Source organism: Oncorhynchus mykiss, chromosome 30, assembly GCF_013265735.2.
Source record: "Oncorhynchus mykiss isolate Arlee chromosome 30, USDA_OmykA_1.1, whole genome shotgun sequence".
In the NCBI taxonomy this organism is placed as follows: domain Eukaryota; kingdom Metazoa; phylum Chordata; class Actinopteri; order Salmoniformes; family Salmonidae; genus Oncorhynchus; species Oncorhynchus mykiss.
Window position 1 is genome coordinate 2966685 of NC_050570.1, and position 17400 is coordinate 2984084.

At 48.1% G+C, this 17400-nt stretch overlaps 1 protein-coding gene across 4 annotated transcripts in view; it reads left to right on the forward strand.

Annotated features, from left to right (window-relative positions):
• The window catches only part of iqch (IQ motif containing H), a 111516-nt gene that overhangs the window by 25592 nt on the left and 68524 nt on the right, over positions 1-17400 (forward strand). For 2 of the 4 annotated variants that reach the window (XM_036968627.1, XM_036968628.1), the window contains exons 12-14: positions 4316-4399; positions 7835-8055; positions 15974-16246. In XM_036968627.1, coding sequence (XP_036824522.1) covers positions 4316-4399; positions 7835-8055; positions 15974-16246 — 578 coding nt within the window. The remainder of the gene's footprint in view (positions 1-4315; positions 4400-7834; positions 8056-15973; positions 16247-17400) is intronic. The other 2 variants (XM_036968629.1, XM_036968630.1) reach the window with 1 other exon arrangement.

Consider the following 17400-nt stretch of genomic DNA (forward strand, 5'->3'; position numbering starts at 1 on the left):
GGAATGTGGAGTTAAAGCTAATGAATAGGCCATTAACCGGTAGGAGAGACTATATTTCAAGGAGACACAGGGGATGTGTTTTGCCCCCCCCCCCTGATAATTTACAGGAAATGAACTACAGGAATCTTGTTTCTACGGTTTCCGTCGTGGGTCTTTTAGACGGCCTCTTGTTTTATTTTATTAGTCTGAACGAGGAAAGGCAACACACAGAACTATGAGTTTCAATTGCGATCAGGCGTGTGCTTGTCAACCCTCAAGAAACTATTGTCTCAAATGATTATTAGAGCTAATTACAAACAGATGGAATGTTTTATGGGTGTGTGTGTGTGTGTGTGTGTGTGTGTGTGTGTGTGTGTGTGTGTGTGTGTGTGTGTGTGTGTGTGTGTGTGTGTGTGTGTGTGTGTGTGTGTGTGTGTGTGTGTGTGTGTGTGTGTGTGTGTGTGTGTGTTAGCGCATGTGTGTGCTGCTGTGTTGAGCTCGGAGAAGATAATTAGCTAGTTGAACCCCATTGTTGTTAATTAGCAGGAAGCCAATCATTTAATTTAATTACCTCGATCCATCGGAGGATTGTCTCTCTCTCTCTCTCACTGCACTGGTAGGTCAGCCAGACAGACCAGCAGACAGACCCACAGGGAAGTCCTCTGCACAGTATCACAATGCTGTGTCTTTGTCTGGTTTTATTTCCTGTGTTCTGTGTTTGGCAGACTGGGTTAGGTGGTAACCCTGTGTTCTGTGTTTGGCAGACTGGGTTAGGTGGTAACCCTGTGTTCTGTGTTCTGTGTTTGGCAGACTGGGTTAGGTTGTAACCCTGTGTTCTGTGTTCTGTGTAATGCAGACTGGGTTAGGTTGTAACCCTGTGTTCTGTGTTCTATTTGTTAGGTTCCCCTGTGTTCTAACCCTGTATTCTGTGTTCTATGTGTTAGGTTCCCTGTGTTTATCCCTGTGTTCTGTGTTCTATGTGTTAGGTTCCCTGTGTTTAACCCTGTATTCTGTGTTCTATGTGTTAGGTTCCCTGTGTTTAACCCTGTATTCTGTGTTCTATGTGTTAGGTTCCCTGTGTTTAACCCTGTATTCTGTGTTCTATGTGTTAGGTTCCCTGTGTTTAACCCTGTATTCTGTGTTCTATGTGTTAGGTTCCCTGTGTTTAACCCTGAATTCTGTGTTCTATGTGTTAGGTTCCCTGTGTTTAACCCTGTATTCTGTGTTCTATGTGTTAGGTTCCCCTGTGTTCTAACCCTGTATTCTGTGTTCTATGTGTTAGGTTCCCCGTGTTTTAACCCTGTGTTCTATGTGTTAGGTTCCCCATGTTTAACCCTGTATTCTGTGTTCTATGTGTTAGGTTCCCCATGTTTAACACTGTATTCTGTGTTTTATGTGTTAGGTTCCCCATGTTTAACCCTGTATGCTGTGTTCTATGTGTTAGGTTCTCTGTGTTCTATATGTTAGGTTCCCTGTGTTTAACCCTGTATTCTGTGTTATATGTGTTAGGTTCCCCTGTGTTCTAACCCTGTATTCTGTGTTCTATGTGTTAGGTTCCCTGTTTTTAATCCTGTATTCTGTGTTTTATGTGTTAGGTTCCCTGTGTTTAACCCTGTATTCTGTGTTCTATGTGTTAGGTTCCCCAGTGTTCTAACCCTGTATTCTATGTTATATGTGTTAGGTTCCCCATGTTTAACCCTGTATTATGTGTTCTATGTGTTAGGTTCCCCGTGTTTTAACCCTGTGTTCTATGTGTTAGGTTCCCCATGTTTAACCCTGTATTCTGTGTTCTATGTGTTAGGTTCCCCATGTTTAACACTGTATTCTGTGTTTTATGTGTTAGGTTCCCTGTGTTTAACCCTGTATTCTGTGTTCTATGTGTTAGGTTCCCTGTGTTTAACCCTGTATTCTGTGTTCTATGTGTTAGGTTCCCCGTGTTTAACCCTGTGTTCTATGTGTTAGGTTCCCTGTGTTTAACCCTGTATTCTGTGTTCTATGTGTTAGGTTCCCCTGTGTTCTAACCCTGTATTCTGTGTTCTATGTGTTAGGTTCCCCATGTTTAACCCTGTATTCTGTGTTCTATGTGTTAGGTTCCCCATGTTTAACACAGTATTCTGTGTTTTATGTGTTAGGTTCCCCTGTGTTCTAACCCTGTATTCTGTGTTCTATGTGTTAGGTTCCCCATGTTTAACCCTGTATTCTGTGTTCTATGTGTTAGGTTCCCCATGTTTAACACAGTATTCTGTGTTTTATGTGTTAGGTTCCCCTGTGTTCTAACCCTGTATTCTGTGTTCTATGTGTTAGGTTCCCCATGTTTAACCCTGTATTCTGTGTTCTATGTGTTAGGTTCCCCATGTTTAACACTGTATTCTGTGTTCTATGTGTTAGGTTCCCTGTTTTTAACCCTGTATTCTGTGTTCTATGTGTTAGGTTCCCTGTGTTTAACACTGTATTCTGTGTTCTATGTGTTAGGTTCCCTGTGTTTAACCCTGTATTCTGTGTTCTATGTGTTAGGTTCCCCTGTGTTCTAACCCTGTATTATGTGTTCTATTTGTTAGGTTCCCCGTGTTCTAACCCTGTGTTCTATGTGTTTGGTTCCCCATGTTTAACCCTGTATTCTGTGTTCTATGTGTTAGGTTCCCCTGTGTTCTAACCCTGTATTCTGTGTTCTATGTGTTAGGTTCCCCATGTTTAACCCTGTGTTCTATGTGTTTGGTTCCCCATGTTTAACCCTGTATTCTGTGTTCTATGTGTTAGGTTCCCCTGTGTTCTAACCCTGTATTATGTGTTCTATGTGTTAGGTTCCCCATGTTTAACCCTGTATTCTGTGTTCTATGTGTTAGGTTCCCCATGTTTAACCCTGTATTCTGTGTTCTATGTGTTAGGTTCCCCATGTTTAACCTTGTATTCTTTGTTCTATGTGTTAGGTTCCCATGTGTTCTAACCCTGTATTCTGTGTTCTATGTGTTAGGTTCCCCATGTTTAACCCTGTGTTCTATGTGTTAGGTTCCCCTGTGTTCTAACCCTGTATTCTGTGTTCTATGTGTTAGGTTCCCCATGTTTAACCCTGTATTCTGTGTTCTATGTGTTAGGTTCCCCATGTTTAACCCTGTATTCTGTGTTCTATGTGTTAGGTTCCCCATGTTTAACCCTGTATTCTGTGTTCTATGTGTTAGGTTCCCCATTTTTAACCCTGTGTTCTATGTGTTAGGTACCCCTGTGTTCTAACCCTGTATTCTGTGTTCTATGTGTTAGGTTCCCCATGTTTAACCCTGTGTTCTATGTGTTAGGTTCCCCTGTGTTCTAACCCTGTATTCTGTGTTCTATGTGTTAGGTTCCCCATGTTTAACCCTGTATTCTGTGTTCTATGTGTTAGGTTCCCCATGTTTAACCCTTTATTCTGTGTTCTATGTGTTAGGTTCCCCATGTTTAACCATGTATTCTGTGTTCTATGTGTTAGGTTCCCAATGTTTAACCCTGTATTCTGTGTTCTACATGTTAGGTTCCCCATGTTTAACCCTGTGTTCTATGTGTTAGGTTCCCCTGTGTTCTAACCCTGTATTCTGTGTTCTACGTGTTAGGTTCCCCATGTTTAACCCTGTGTTCTGTGTTCTATGTGTTAGGTTCCCCATGTTTAACCCTGTATTCTGTGTTCTACGTGTTAGGTTCCCCATGTTTAACCCTGTGTTCTATGTGTTAGGTTCCCCTGTGTTCTAACCCTGTATTCTGTGTTCTATGTGTTAGGTTCCCCATGTTTAACCCTGTATTCTGTGTTCTATGTGTTAGGTTCCCCATGTTTAACCCTGTATTCTGTGTTCTATGTGTTAGGTTCCCCATGTTTAACCCTGTATTCTGTGTTCTATGTGTTAGGTTCCCCATGTTTAACCCTGTATTCTGTGTTCTATATGTTAGGTTCCCCATGTTTAACCCTGTGTTCTATGTGTTAGGTTCCCCTGTGTTCTAACCCTGTATTCTGTGTTCTATGTGTTAGGTTCCCCTGCGTTCTAACCCTGTATTCTGTGTTCTACGTGTTAGGTTCCCCATCTTTAACCCTGTGTTCTATGTGTTAGGTTCCCCTGTGTTCTAACCCTGTGTTCTGTGTTCTATGTGTTAGGTTCCCCTGTGTTCTAACCCTGTATTCTGTGTTCTATGTGTTAGGTTCCCCATGTTTAACCCTGTATTCTGTGTTCTATGTGTTAGGTTCCCCATGTTTAACCCTGTATTCTGTGTTCTGTTTGTTAGGTTCCCCATGTTTAACCCTGTATTCTGTGTTCTATGTGTTAGGTTCCCCGTGTTCTAACCCTGTATTCTGTTTTCTATGTGTGTCCTCTGTCAGGTTACTCCCAGTTGCAGCGTTTCAGCCTGAAGGGTTTCGACGTCCTGCAGAACATCCAGATGGGACGACTGTGTGATGTCAGAGGTACGGTAAGAGCTGCTGGGGCAGTCAGATATTCACAGACCCCCCCAGTACCGTAACACAGCATTACAGCTCCATCTCTGGGACTGCGTTGTCCATCGCCTGAAACACCGCCCCCCTGCCCCCCCTTACCCTCCTTTCACGATCACTTCGTAGCCTTCGCTTCCCACCCCCGCCATTTAAAAAAAAAAAGCCCAGACGGAGCTCATTGCCTTCTTGAATCATGCAGAGACGGGCATCATGAAGGTCTCGTCATTGAGTATTTGGTATTGATGTTACAGTTGATCTGGAAGTAGTACGTTTTTGGGGCGCAAGAAATAAGGTCAATTGTACTGACCCAACGCGATGTACAAAAGTGAGTGAGTTTACGTTACCTAGCTAGCTCAAGCAGCTGCTGTTAGCTGCGACTCCAGCGAGTCAGTATCGGCAGTAGCCTCCCTCCAGCTGCTGTTAGCCGCGACTCCAGCGAGTCAGTATCTGCAGTAGCCCCCCTCCAGCTGCTGTTAGCCGCGACTCCAGCGAGTCAGTATCTGCAGTAGCCTCCCTCCAGCTGCTGTTAGCCGCGACTCCAGCGAGTCAGTATCTGCAGTAGCCCCCCTCCAGCTGCTGTTAGCCGCGACTCCAGCGAGTCAGTATCGGCAGTAGCCTCCCGCCAGCTGCTGTTAGCCGCGACTCCAGCGAGTCAGTATCGGCAGTAGCCTCCCTCCAGCTGCTGTTAGCCGCGACTCCAGCGAGTCAGTATCTGCAGTAGCCTCCCGCCAGCTGCTGTTTGCCGTTACTCCAGCGAGTCAGTATCTGCAGTAGCCTCCCTCCAGCTGCTGTTTGCTGCGACTCCAGCGAGTCAGTATCGGCAGTAGCCTCCCTCCAGCTGCTGTTAGCCGCGACTCCAGCGAGTCAGTATCTGCAGTAGCCTCCCTCCAGCTGCTGTTAGCCGCGACTCCAGCGAGTCAGTATCTGCAGTAGCCTCCCTCCAGCTGCTGTTAGCCGCGACTCCAGCGAGTCAGTATCTGCAGTAGCCCCCCTCCAGCTGATGTTTGTCTCTGTGTGTAGATGACAACGTGGAGGTGATCTATGTGTCTCTGTGTGTAGATGACAACGTGGAGGTGATCTATGTGTCTCTGTGTGTAGATGACAACGTGGAGGTGATCTGTGTGTCTCTGTGTGTAGATTACAACGTGGAGGTGATCTATGTGTCTCTGTGTGTCTCTGTGTGTAGATGAGAACGTGGAGGTGATCTGTGTGTCTCTGTGTGTAGATGACAACGTGGAGGTGATCTATATGTTTCTGTGTGTAGATGACAACATGGAGGTGATATATGTGTCTCTGTGTGTAGATGACAACGTGGAGGTGATCTATGTGTCTCTGTGTGTCTCTGTGTGTCTCTGTGTGTAGATGACAACGTGGAGGTGATCTGTGTGTCTCTGTGTGTTGATGACAACGTGGAGGTGATCTATGTGTCTCTGTGTGTAGATGACAACGTGGAGGTGATCTGTGTGTAGATGAGGACGTGGAGGTGATCTATGTGTCTCTGTGTGTCTCTGTGTGTCTCTGTGTGTAGATGACAACGTGGAGGTGATCTGTGTGTCTCTGTGTGTAGATGACAACGTGGAGGTGATCTATGTGTCTCTGTGTGTCTCTGTGTGTCTCTGTGTGTAGATGAGAACGTGGAGGTGATCTGTGTGTCTCTGTGTGTAGATGACAACGTGGAGGTGGTCTATGTGTCTCTGTGTGTAGATGACAACGTGGAGGTGGTCTATGTGTCTCTGTGTGTAGATGACAACGTGGAGGTGATCTGTGTGTCTCTGTGTGTAGATGAGAACGTGGAGGTGATCTATGTGTCTCTGTGTGTCTCTGTGTGTAGATGACAACGTGTAGGTGATCTATGTGTCTCTGTGTGTAGATGACAACGTGGAGGTGATCGTGTGTCTCTGTGTGTCTCTGTGTGTAGATGAGAACGTGGAGGTGATCTGTGTGTCTCTGTGTGTAGATGACAACGTGGAGGTGATCTATATGTTTCTGTGTGTAGATGACAACATGGAGGTGATATATGTGTCTCTGTGTGTAGATGACAACGTGGAGGTGATCTATGTGTCTCTGTGTGTCTCTGTGTGTCTCTGTGTGTAGATGACAACGTGGAGGTGATCTGTGTGTCTCTGTGTGTCTCTGTGTGTAGATGAGAACGTGGAGGTGATCTGTGTGTCTCTGTGTGTAGATGAGAACGTGTAGGTGATCTGTGTGTCTCTGTGTGTAGATGACAACGTGGAGGTGATCTGTATGTCTCTGTGTGTAGATGAGAACGTGGAGGTGATCTGTGTGTCTCTGTGTGTCTCTGTGTGTAGATGAGAACGTGGAGGTGATCTGTGTGTCTCTGTGTGTCTCTGTGTGTAGATGAGAACGTGGAGGTGATCTGTGTGTCTCTGTGTGTAGATGACAACGTGGAGGTGATATATGTGTCTCTGTGTGTAGATGACAACGTGGAGGTGATCTATGTGTCTCTGTGTGTCTCTGTGTGTAGATGACAACGTGGAGGTGATCTGTGTGTCTCTGTGTGTTGATGACAACGTGGAGGTGATCTATGTGTCTCTGTGTGTAGATGACAATGTGGAGGTGATCTGTATGTCTCTGTGTGTAGATGAGAACGTGGAGGTGATCTGTGTGTCTCTGTGTGTCTCTGTGTATAGATGACAACGTGGAGGTGATCTGTGTGTCTCTGTGTGTAGATGACAACGTGGAGGTGATCTATGTGTCTCTGTGTGTCTCTGTGTGTAGATGAGAACGTGGAGGTGATCTGTGTGTCTCTGTGTGTAGATGACAATGTGGAGGTGATCTATGTGTCTCTGTGTGTAGATGAGAACGTGGAGGTGATCTGTGTGTCTCTGTGTGTAGATGACAACGTGGAGGTGGTCTATGTGTCTCTGTGTGTAGATGACAACGTGGAGGTGATCTGTGTGTCTCTGTGTGTAGATGACAACGTGGAGGTGGTCTCTATGTGACTCTGTGTGTAGATGACAATGTGGAGGTGATCTATGTGTCTCTGTGTGTAGATGACAACGTGGAGGTGATCTATGTGTCTCTGTGTGTAGATGACAACGTGGAGGTGGTCTATGTGTGTCTCTGTGTGTAGATGACAACGTGGAGGTGATCTGTGTGTCTCTGTGTGTAGATGACAACGTGGAGGTGATCTGTGTGTCTCTTTGTGTAGATGACAACGTGGAGGTGGTCTATGTGTCTCTGTGTGTAGATGACAACGTGGAGGTGGTCTATGTGTGTCTCTGTGTGTAGATGACAACGTGGAGGTGATCTGTGTGTCTCTGTGTGTAGATGACAACGTGGAGGTGATCTGTGTGTCTCTTTGTGTAGATGACAACGTGGAGGTGATCTGTGTGTCTCTGTGTGTAGATGACAACGTGGAGGTGATCTGTGTGTCTCTGTGTGTAGATGACAACGTGGAGGTGATCTATGTGTCTCCTGTGCGTCTGGGAGACGACCTGTCCCAGTATTACACCAGACTGCTGGCTTTGCAACAGAGAGGCCAGGGAGGACTCCAGGAGGCCACGGTAGACCCAGGGGACGGATGGGGAGGAGGGGCCAGGACAACCCAGGCCTCCTGCACCAAACGCTTCACCATCCTCACGCCTGACGCTCTGGAAGACTTTCCGGTAAGAAGGAGAACACATCACAGTTACATTTAAAACACAGACTACATTTACTAACGTAGCGAAGAGATTTCAGCGATAATAGAATAAGGGTAGCCTGGCACGACCATCCTGATCCTCGCCAGCTTACATTCTGTTTGGTTTCACTAAGTGAAACCAAAGGAGCACAGTGGTCATTATGGTGAATCAGGCAGCGGTCATTATGGTGAATCAGGCAGCGGTCATTATGGTGAATCAGGCAGCGGTCATTATGGTGAATCAGGCAGCGGTCATTATGGTGAATCAGGCAGTGGTCATTATGGTGAATCAGGCAGTGGTCATTATGGTGAATCAGGCAGTGATCATTATGGTGAATCAGGTAGTGGTCATTATGGTGAATCAGGCAGTGGTCAGGATGGTGAATCAGGCAGCGACCATTATGGTGAATCAGGCAGCGGTCATTATGGTGAATCAGGCAGCGGTCATTATGGTGACTCAGGTGAATCAGGCAGCAACCATTATGGTGAATCAGGCAGTGGTCATTATGGTGAATCAGGCAGCGGTCATTATGGTGAATCAGGTGAATCAGGCAGTGGTCATTATGGTGAATTAGGCAGTGGTCATTATGGTGAATCAGGCAGTGGTCATTATGGTGAATCAGGCAGTGGTCATTATGGTGAATCAGGTGAATCAGGCAGTGGTCATTATGGTGAATTAGGCAGTGGTCATTATGGTGAATCAGGCAGTGGTCAGGATGGTGAATCAGGCAGCGGTCATTATGGTGAATCAGGCAGTGGTCATTATGGTGAATCAGGTGAATCAGGCAGTGGTCATTATGGTGAATCAGGTGAATCAGGCAGTGGTCATTATGGTGAATCAGGCAGTGGTCATTATGGTGAATCAGGCAGTGGTCATTATGGTGAATCAGGCAGTGGTCATTATGGTGAATCAGGTGAATCAGGCAGTGGTCATTATGGTGAATCAGGTGAATCAGGCAGTGGTCATTATGGTGAATCAGGCAGTGGTCATTATGGTGAATCAGGTGAATCAGGCAGTGGTCATTATGGTGAATCAGGTGAATCAGGCAGTGGTCATTATGGTGAATCAGGTGAATCAGGCAGTGGTCATTATGGTGAATCAGGCAGTGGTCATTATGGTGAATCAGGCAGTGGTCATTATGGTGAATCAGGCAGTGGTCATTATGGTGAATCAGGTGAATCAGGCAGTGGTCATTATGGTGAATCAGGTGAATCAGGCAGTGGTCATTATGGTGAATCAGGCAGTGGTCATTATGGTGAATCAGGTGAATCAGGCAGTGGTCATTATGGTGAATCAGGCAGTGGTCATTATGGTGAATCAGGCAGTGGTCATTATGGTGAATCAGGTGAATTAGGCAGCGGTCAGGATGGTGAATCAGGTGAATCAGGCAGCGGTCATTATGGTGAATCAGGCAGTGGTCATTATGGTGAATCAGGCAGCGGTCATTATGGTGAATCAGGCAGTGGTCATTATGGGGAATCAGGCAGCGGTCAGGATGGTGAATCAGGTGAATCAGGCAGTGGTCATTATGGTGAATCAGGTGAATCAGGCAGCGGTCATTATGGTGAATCAGGCAGCGGTCATTATGGTGAATCAGGTGAATCAGGCAGTGGTCATTATGGTGAATCAGGTGAATCAGGCAGTGGTCATTATGGTGAATCAGGCAGCGGCCATTATGGGGAATCAGGCAGCGGTCAGGATGGTGAATCAGGTGAATCAGGCAGTGGTCATTATGGTGAATCAGGTGAATCAGGCAGCGGTCATTATGGTGAATCAGGCAGCGGTCATTATGGTGAATCAGGGGAATCAGGCAGTGGTCATTATGGTGAATCAGGCAGTGGTCATTATGGTGAATCAGGCAGCGGTCAGGATGGTGAATCAGGTGAATCAGGCAGCGGCCATTATGGGGAATTATGTGAATCAGGCAGCGGTCATTATGGTGAATCAGGTGAATCAGGCAGTGGTCATTATGGAGAATCAGGTGAATCAGGCAGCGGTCATTATGGTGAATCAGGCAGCGGTCATTATGGTGAATTAGGCAGTGGTCATTATGGTGAATCAGGTGAATCAGGCAGCGGTCATTATGGTGAATCAGGCAGCGGTCATTATGGGGAATTATGTGAATCAGGCAGCGGTCATTATGGCGAATCAGGCAGCGGTCATTATGGTGAATCAGGCAGCGGTCAGGATGGTGAATCAGGTGAATCAGGCAGCGGTCATTATGGTGAATCAGGTGAATCAGGCAGCGGTCAGGATGGTGAATCAGGCAGCGGTCAGGATGGTGAATCAGGCAGCGGTCAGGATGGTGAATCAGGCAGCGGTCAGGATGGTGAATCAGGCAGCGGTCATTATGGTGAATCAGGCAGCGGTCATTATGGTGAATCAGGCAGCGGTCAGGATGGTGAATCAGGTGAATCAGGCAGCGGTCAGGATGGTGAATCAGGTGAATCAGGCAGCGGTCAGGAAGGTGAATCAGGTGAATCAGGCAGCGGTCAGGATGGTGAATCAGGCAGCGGTCAGGATGGTGAATCAGGTGAATCAGGCAGCGGTCAGGATGGTGAATCAGGTGAATCAGGCAGCGGTCATTATGGTGAATCAGGCAGCGGTCATTATGGTGAATCAGGCAGCGGTCAGGATGGTGAATCAGGCCGCGGTCAGGAAGGTGAATCAGGCAGCGGTCAGGATGGTGAATCAGGTGAATCAGGCAGCGGTCAGGATGGTGAATCAGGCAGCGGTCAGGAAGGTGAATCAGGCAGCGGTCAGGATGGTGAATCAGGCAGCGGTCAGGATGGTGAATCAGGCAGCGGTCAGGAAGGTGAATCAGGCAGCGGTCAGGATGGTGAATCAGGGAGCAGTCAGGATGGTGAATCAGGTGAATCAGGCAGCGGTCAGGAAGGTGAATCAGGGAGCGGTCAGGATGGTGAATCAGGTGAATCAGGCAGCGGTCAGGATGGGGAATCAGGCAGCGGTCAGGATGGTGAATCAGGTGAATCAGGCAGCGGTCAGGAAGGTGAATCAGGGAGCAGTCAGGATGGTGAATCAGGTGAATCAGGCAGAGGTCAGGATGGGGAATCAGGCAGAGGTCAGGATGGGGAATCAGGCAGCGGTCAGGATGGTGAATCAGGCAGCGGTCAGGATGGTGAATCAGGCAGCGGTCAGGAAGGTGAATCAGGTGAATCAGGCAGTGGTCAAGATGGTGAATCAGGTGAATCAGGCAGCGGTCAGGATGGTGAATCAGGCAGCGGTCAGGATGGTGAATCAGGCAGCGGTCAGGATGGTGAGTCAGGCAGCGGTCAGGATGGTGAATCAGGTGAATCAGGCAGCGATCAGGATGGTTAATCAGGCAGTGGTCAGGAAGGTGAATCAGGCAGTGGTCAGGAAGGTGAATCAGGCAGCAGTCAGGATGGTGAATCAGGTGAATCAGGCAACGGTCAGGATGGTGAATCAGGTGAATCAGGCAGCGGTCATTATGGTGAATCAGGTGAATCAGGCAGCGGTCATTATGGTGAATCAGGTGAATCAGGCAGCGGTCATTATGGTGAATCAGGTGAATCAGGCAGCGGTCATTATGGTGAATCAGGTGAATCAGGCAGCGGTCAGGATGGTGAATCAGGCAGCGGTCAGGATGGTGAATCAGGCAGCGGTCATTATGGTGAATCAGGCAGTGGTCAGGATGGTGAATCAGGCAGCGGTCATTATGGTGAATCAGGCAGCGGTCATTTTGGTGAATCAGGCAGCGGTCAGGATGGTGAATCAGGCAGCGATCAGGATGGTGAATCAGGCAGAGGTCAGGAAGGTGAATCAGGGAGCAGTCAGGATGGTGAATCAGGTGAATCAGGCAGAGGTCAGGAAGGTTAACCAGGTGAATCAGGCAGCGGTCAGGAAGGTGAATCAGGTGAATCAGGCAGCGGTCAGGAAGGTGAATCAGGCAGCGGTCAGGAAGGTGAATCAGGCAGCGGTCAGGATGGTGAATCAGGGGTAGGCCGTCATTGTAAATAATAATTTGTTCTTAGCTGACTCGTCTAGTTAAATAAAGACAATGTAAAAACCCTGGCAACCTGTTTTTTTCTTGCTTATTTTGACATTTATTGAATTCAATAAGTAGTGCAGTCCCTATAGAAGTAAACTTACATCAGAGATTTTATTTAAAGACCAGAAGAATGTATTCTCAAACGAATGGAGAGAGAGAGAGAGAGAGAGAGAGAGAGAGAGAGAGAGAGAGAGAGAGAGAGAGAGAGAGAGAGAGAGAGAGAGAGAGAGAGAGAGAGAGAGAGAGAGAGAGAGAGAGAGAGAGAGAGAGAGAGAGAGAGAGAGAGAGAGAGAGAGAGAGAGAGAGAGAGAGAGAGAGAGAGAGAGAGAGAGAGAGAGAGAGAGAGAGAGAGAGAGAGAGAGAGAGAGAGAGAGAGAGAGAGAGAGAGAGAGAGAGAGAGAGAGAGAGAGCAACGTTCCCCTTTGTGTGTGGAGTTGAAAAGTGCAGTTTGAATATGCTCCCCTAGGGGGTGCCAGAGGAGGTGAAGTTTGGTCTGACCCGGGAGGAGAAAAGGAGGATTCGCTGTACTGTGCACTCTGAAAAACAGTTCCATTTTATTAATCTGCATCGGGCATTTCTATTACCTTGTAATGAGTTTCATATGAAGACATTTAGGATAATAAATAAGGTAAACATATTATACTGAACGGATACTAATGTATTCATAATTAATTAAACAGTATTATTTCAGGGTTTCCTCATTCTACTAGTTCTGTCCAATGAATAATTAAAGTCGATTTTTAATGGGAATTTTTGAATTGCTGTTCTTGGTTTAAAGGTTAATTCAAACTGACTTAATTGATACTGCTAATCATCACTGATGTTACAATGTTAGGAGGAGAAGGGGCTGAGGGACCACCACAGTTATCTACTTCCTCTGTTCTGTTAGGGGGGGGGGGGGGGGCTGAGGGACCACCACAGTTATCTACTTCCTCTACTTCCTCTGTTCTGTTAGGGGGGGGGGGGGGGGGGGGGGGGGGGGGGCTGGGGGACCACCACAGTTATCTACTTCCTCTACTTCCTCTGTTCTGTTAGGGGGGGGGCTGGGGGACCACCACAGTTATCTACTTCTTCTACTTCCTCTGTTCAGTTAGGGGGGGGGGCTGGGGGGCTGGGGGACCACCACAGTTATCTACTTCCTCTACTTCCTCTGTTCTGTTAGGGGGGGGGGGGGGCTGGGGGACCACCACAGTTATCTACTTCTTCTACTTCCTCTGTTCAGTTAGGGGGGGGGGGGGGGACCACCACAGTTATCTACTTCTTCTACTTCCTCTGTTCAGTTAGGGGGGGGGGGGGCTGGGGGACCACCACAGTTATCTACTTCCTCTGTTCCGTTAGGGGGGGGGGGGGGGGCTGAGGGACCACCACAGTTATCTACTTCCTCTACTTCCTCTGTTCTGTTAGGGGGGGGGGCTGGGGGACCACCACAGTTATCTACTTCCTCTGTTCCGTTAGGGGGGGGGGGGCTGAGGGACCACCACAGTTATCTACTTCCTCTACTTCCTCTGTTCTGTTAGGGGGGGGGGGGGGCTGGGGGACCACCACAGTTATCTACTTCCTCTACTTCCTCTGTTCTGTTAGGGGGGGACCACCACAGTTATCTACTTCTTCTACTTCCTCTGTTCAGTTAGGGGGGGGGGGGCTGGGGGGCTGGGGGACCACCACAGTTATCTACTTCTTCTACTTCCTCTGTTCAGTTAGGGGGGGGGGGGGCTGGGGGGCTGGGGGACCACCACAGTTATCTACTTCCTCTACTTCCTCTGTCTTGTTAGGGGGGGGGGGGGCTGGGGGACCACCACAGTTATCTACTTCCTCTACTTCCTCTGTTCTGTTAGGGGGGGGGGGGGGGACCACCACAGTTATCTACTTCCTCTACTTCCTCTGTTCAGTTAGGGGGGGGGGGGGGGGCTGAGGGACCACCACAGTTATCTACTTCCTCTACTTCCTCTGTTCAGTTAGGAGGAGAAGGGGCTGGGGGACCACCACAGTTATCTACTTCCTCTACTTCCTCTGTTCTGTTAGGGGGGGGGGGGGGGCTGGGGGACCACCACAGTTATCTACTTCTTCTACTTCCTCTGTTCTGTTAGGAGGAGAAGGGGCTCGGGGACCACCACAGTTATCTACTTCTTCTACTTCCTCTGTTCTGTTAGGGGGGGGGGGGGCTGGGGGACCACCACAGTTATCTACTTCTTCTACTTCCTCTGTTCAGTTAGGGGGGGGGCTGGGGGACCACCACAGTTATCTACTTCTTCTACTTCCTCTGTTCAGTTAGGGGGGGGGGGGCTGGGGGACCACCACAGTTATCTACTTCCTCTGTTCCGTTAGGGGGGGGGGGGCTGAGGGACCACCACAGTTATCTACTTCCTCTACTTCCTCTGTTCTGTTAGGGGGGGGGGGGGCTGAGGGACCACCACAGTTATCTACTTCCTCTGTTCTGTTAGGGGGGGGGGAGGGGGGCTGAGGGACCACCACAGTTATCTACTTCCTCTACTTCCTCTGTTCTGTTAGGGGGGGGGGGGGGGGGGGCTGGGGGACCACCACAGTTATCTACTTCCTCTACTTCCTCTGTTCTGTTAGGGGGGGGGGGGGGGGCTGGGGGACCACCACAGTTATCTACTTCTTCTACTTCCTCTGTTCAGTTAGGGGGTGGGCTGGGGGGCTGGGGGACCACCACAGTTATCTACTTCCTCTACTTCCTCTGTTCTGTTAGGAGGGGGGGGGGGGCTGTGGGACCACCACAGTTATCTACTTCTTCTACTTCCTCTGTTCAGTTAGGGGGGGGGCTGGGGGGCTGGGGGACCACCACAGTTATCTACTTCTTCTACTTCCTCTGTTCAGTTAGGGGGGGGGGCTGGGGGACCACCACAGTTATCTACTTCCTCTGTTCCGTTAGGGGGGGGGGGGGGGCTGAGGGACCACCACAGTTATCTACTTCCTCTACTTCCTCTGTTCTGTTAGGGGGGGGGGGGCTGGGGGACCACCACAGTTATCTACTTCCTCTACTTCCTCTGTTCTGTTAGGGGGGGACCACCACAGTTATCTACTTCTTCTACTTCCTCTGTTCAGTTAGGGGGGGGGCTGGGGGGCTGGGGGACCACCACAGTTATCTACTTCTTCTACTTCCTCTGTTCAGTTAGGGGGGGGGGCTGGGGGGCTGGGGGACCACCACAGTTATCTACTTCCTCTACTTCCTCTGTCTTGTTAGGGGGGGGGGGGGGGGCTGGGGGACCACCACAGTTATCTACTTCCTCTACTTCCTCTGTTCTGTTAGGAGGAGAAGGGGCTGGGGGACCACCACAGTTATCTACTTCCTCTACTTCCTCTGTTCTGTTAGGGGGGGGGGGGGCTGAGGGACCACCACAGTTATCTACTTCCTCTACTTCCTCTGTTCAGTTAGGGGGGGGGGGGGGGCTGGGGGACCACCACAGTTATCTACTTCCTCTTCTTCCTCTGTTCTGTTAGGGGGAGAAGGGGCTGGGGGACCACCACAGTTATCTACTTCCTCTACTTCCTCTGTTCTGTTAGGGGGAGAAGGGGCTGGGGGACCACCACAGTTATCTACTTCCTCTACTTCCTCTGTTCTGTTAGGGGGAGAAGGGGCTGGGGGACCACCACAGGCTTCTTAGCTTAAGAACCATAAGACTGTTAAATCCTGTAGTTAGTCATTTTTTTCCTTCTCTCTTTGCATTGTTGGGAAGGGCCTGTAAGTAGAAACCACAACCTACTAGCCTGGCTCAGGTTAGCCAGTACCCATAATCCTTCAATTCCATCCCTGCATGTACCTGTCTGGGTTGACCGGTAGCCTAGAGAGGTTAGGAAGAAGTACTCAGAGGGGTGTACTATATGTTTTATCTTCCTCTCGGCTCCATCTAGACTCACAACATGTGTCTGTCCACGCTGTTGAAGTACAGCCCTCGAACCCTACGACGGATCCGTAACCTGATCCAGGGTCAGCAGGCCTACATGGTGGGTGGTGTGGCCCACGTAGATGACCTGGCGGTGGCCGATGAGCTGGGGGTACCCCTGCTGGGGCCAGAACCTGCTGTGGCCCGGCTCTACAGCACCAAGTCTGGAGGCAGGAGGATCTTTACTGGCGCAGGGGTCAACGTGCCCCCAGGACAGTGGGACATATACTCCTTACAACAGGTATTCTTCTTCTTCTCTCTATCAATTCAACAGGTATTCTTCTTCTTCTCTCTATCAATTTAATTAAATTCAGATGGCTTTATTGGTATGGGAAACATTCTGTATTGGTATGGGAAACATGCTGTATTGGTATGGGAAACATACTGTATTGGTATGCTGTATTGGTATGGGAAACATGCTGTATTGGTATGGGAAACATACTGTATTGGTATAGGAAACAAAGTGTATTGGTATGGGAAACATAGTGTATTGGTATGGGAAACATAGTGTATTGGTATGGGAAACATAGTGTATTGGTATGGGAAACATAGTGTATTGGTATGGGAAACATAGTGTATTGGTATGGGAAACATAGTGTATTGGTATGGGAAACATAGTGTATTGGTATGGGAAACATAGTGTATTGGTATGGGAAACATAGTGTATTGGTATGGGAAACATACTGTATTGGTATGGGAAACATACTGTATTGGTATGGGAAACATAGTGTATTGGTATGGGAAACATAGTGTATTGGTATGGGAAACATAGTGTATTGGTATGGGAAACATAGTGTATTGGTATGGGAAACATGCTGTATTAGTATGGGAAACATACTGTATTGGTATGGGAAACATAGTGTATTGGTATGGGAAACATAGTGTATTGGTATGGGAAACATAGTGTATTGGTATGGGAAACATACTGTATTGGTATGGGAAACATAGTGTATTGGTATGGGAAACATAGTGTATTGGTATGGGAAACATAGTGTATTGGTATGGGAAACAGTGTATTGGTATGGGAAACATAGTGTATTGGTATGGGAAACATAGTGTATTGGTATGGGAAACATAGTGTATTGGTATGGGAAACATAGTGTATTGGTATGGGAAACATAGTGTATTGGTATGGGAAACATAGTGTATTGGTATGGGAAACATAGTGTATTGGTATGGGAAACATAGTGTATTGGTATGGGAAACATGCTGTATTAGTATGGGAAACATACTGTATTGGTATGGGAAACATAGTGTATTGGTATGGGAAACATAGTGTATTGGTATGGGAAACATACTGTATTGGTATGGGAAACATGCTGTATTGGTATGGGAAACATACTGTATTGGTATGGGAAACATAGTGTATTGGTATGGGAAACATAGTGTATTGGT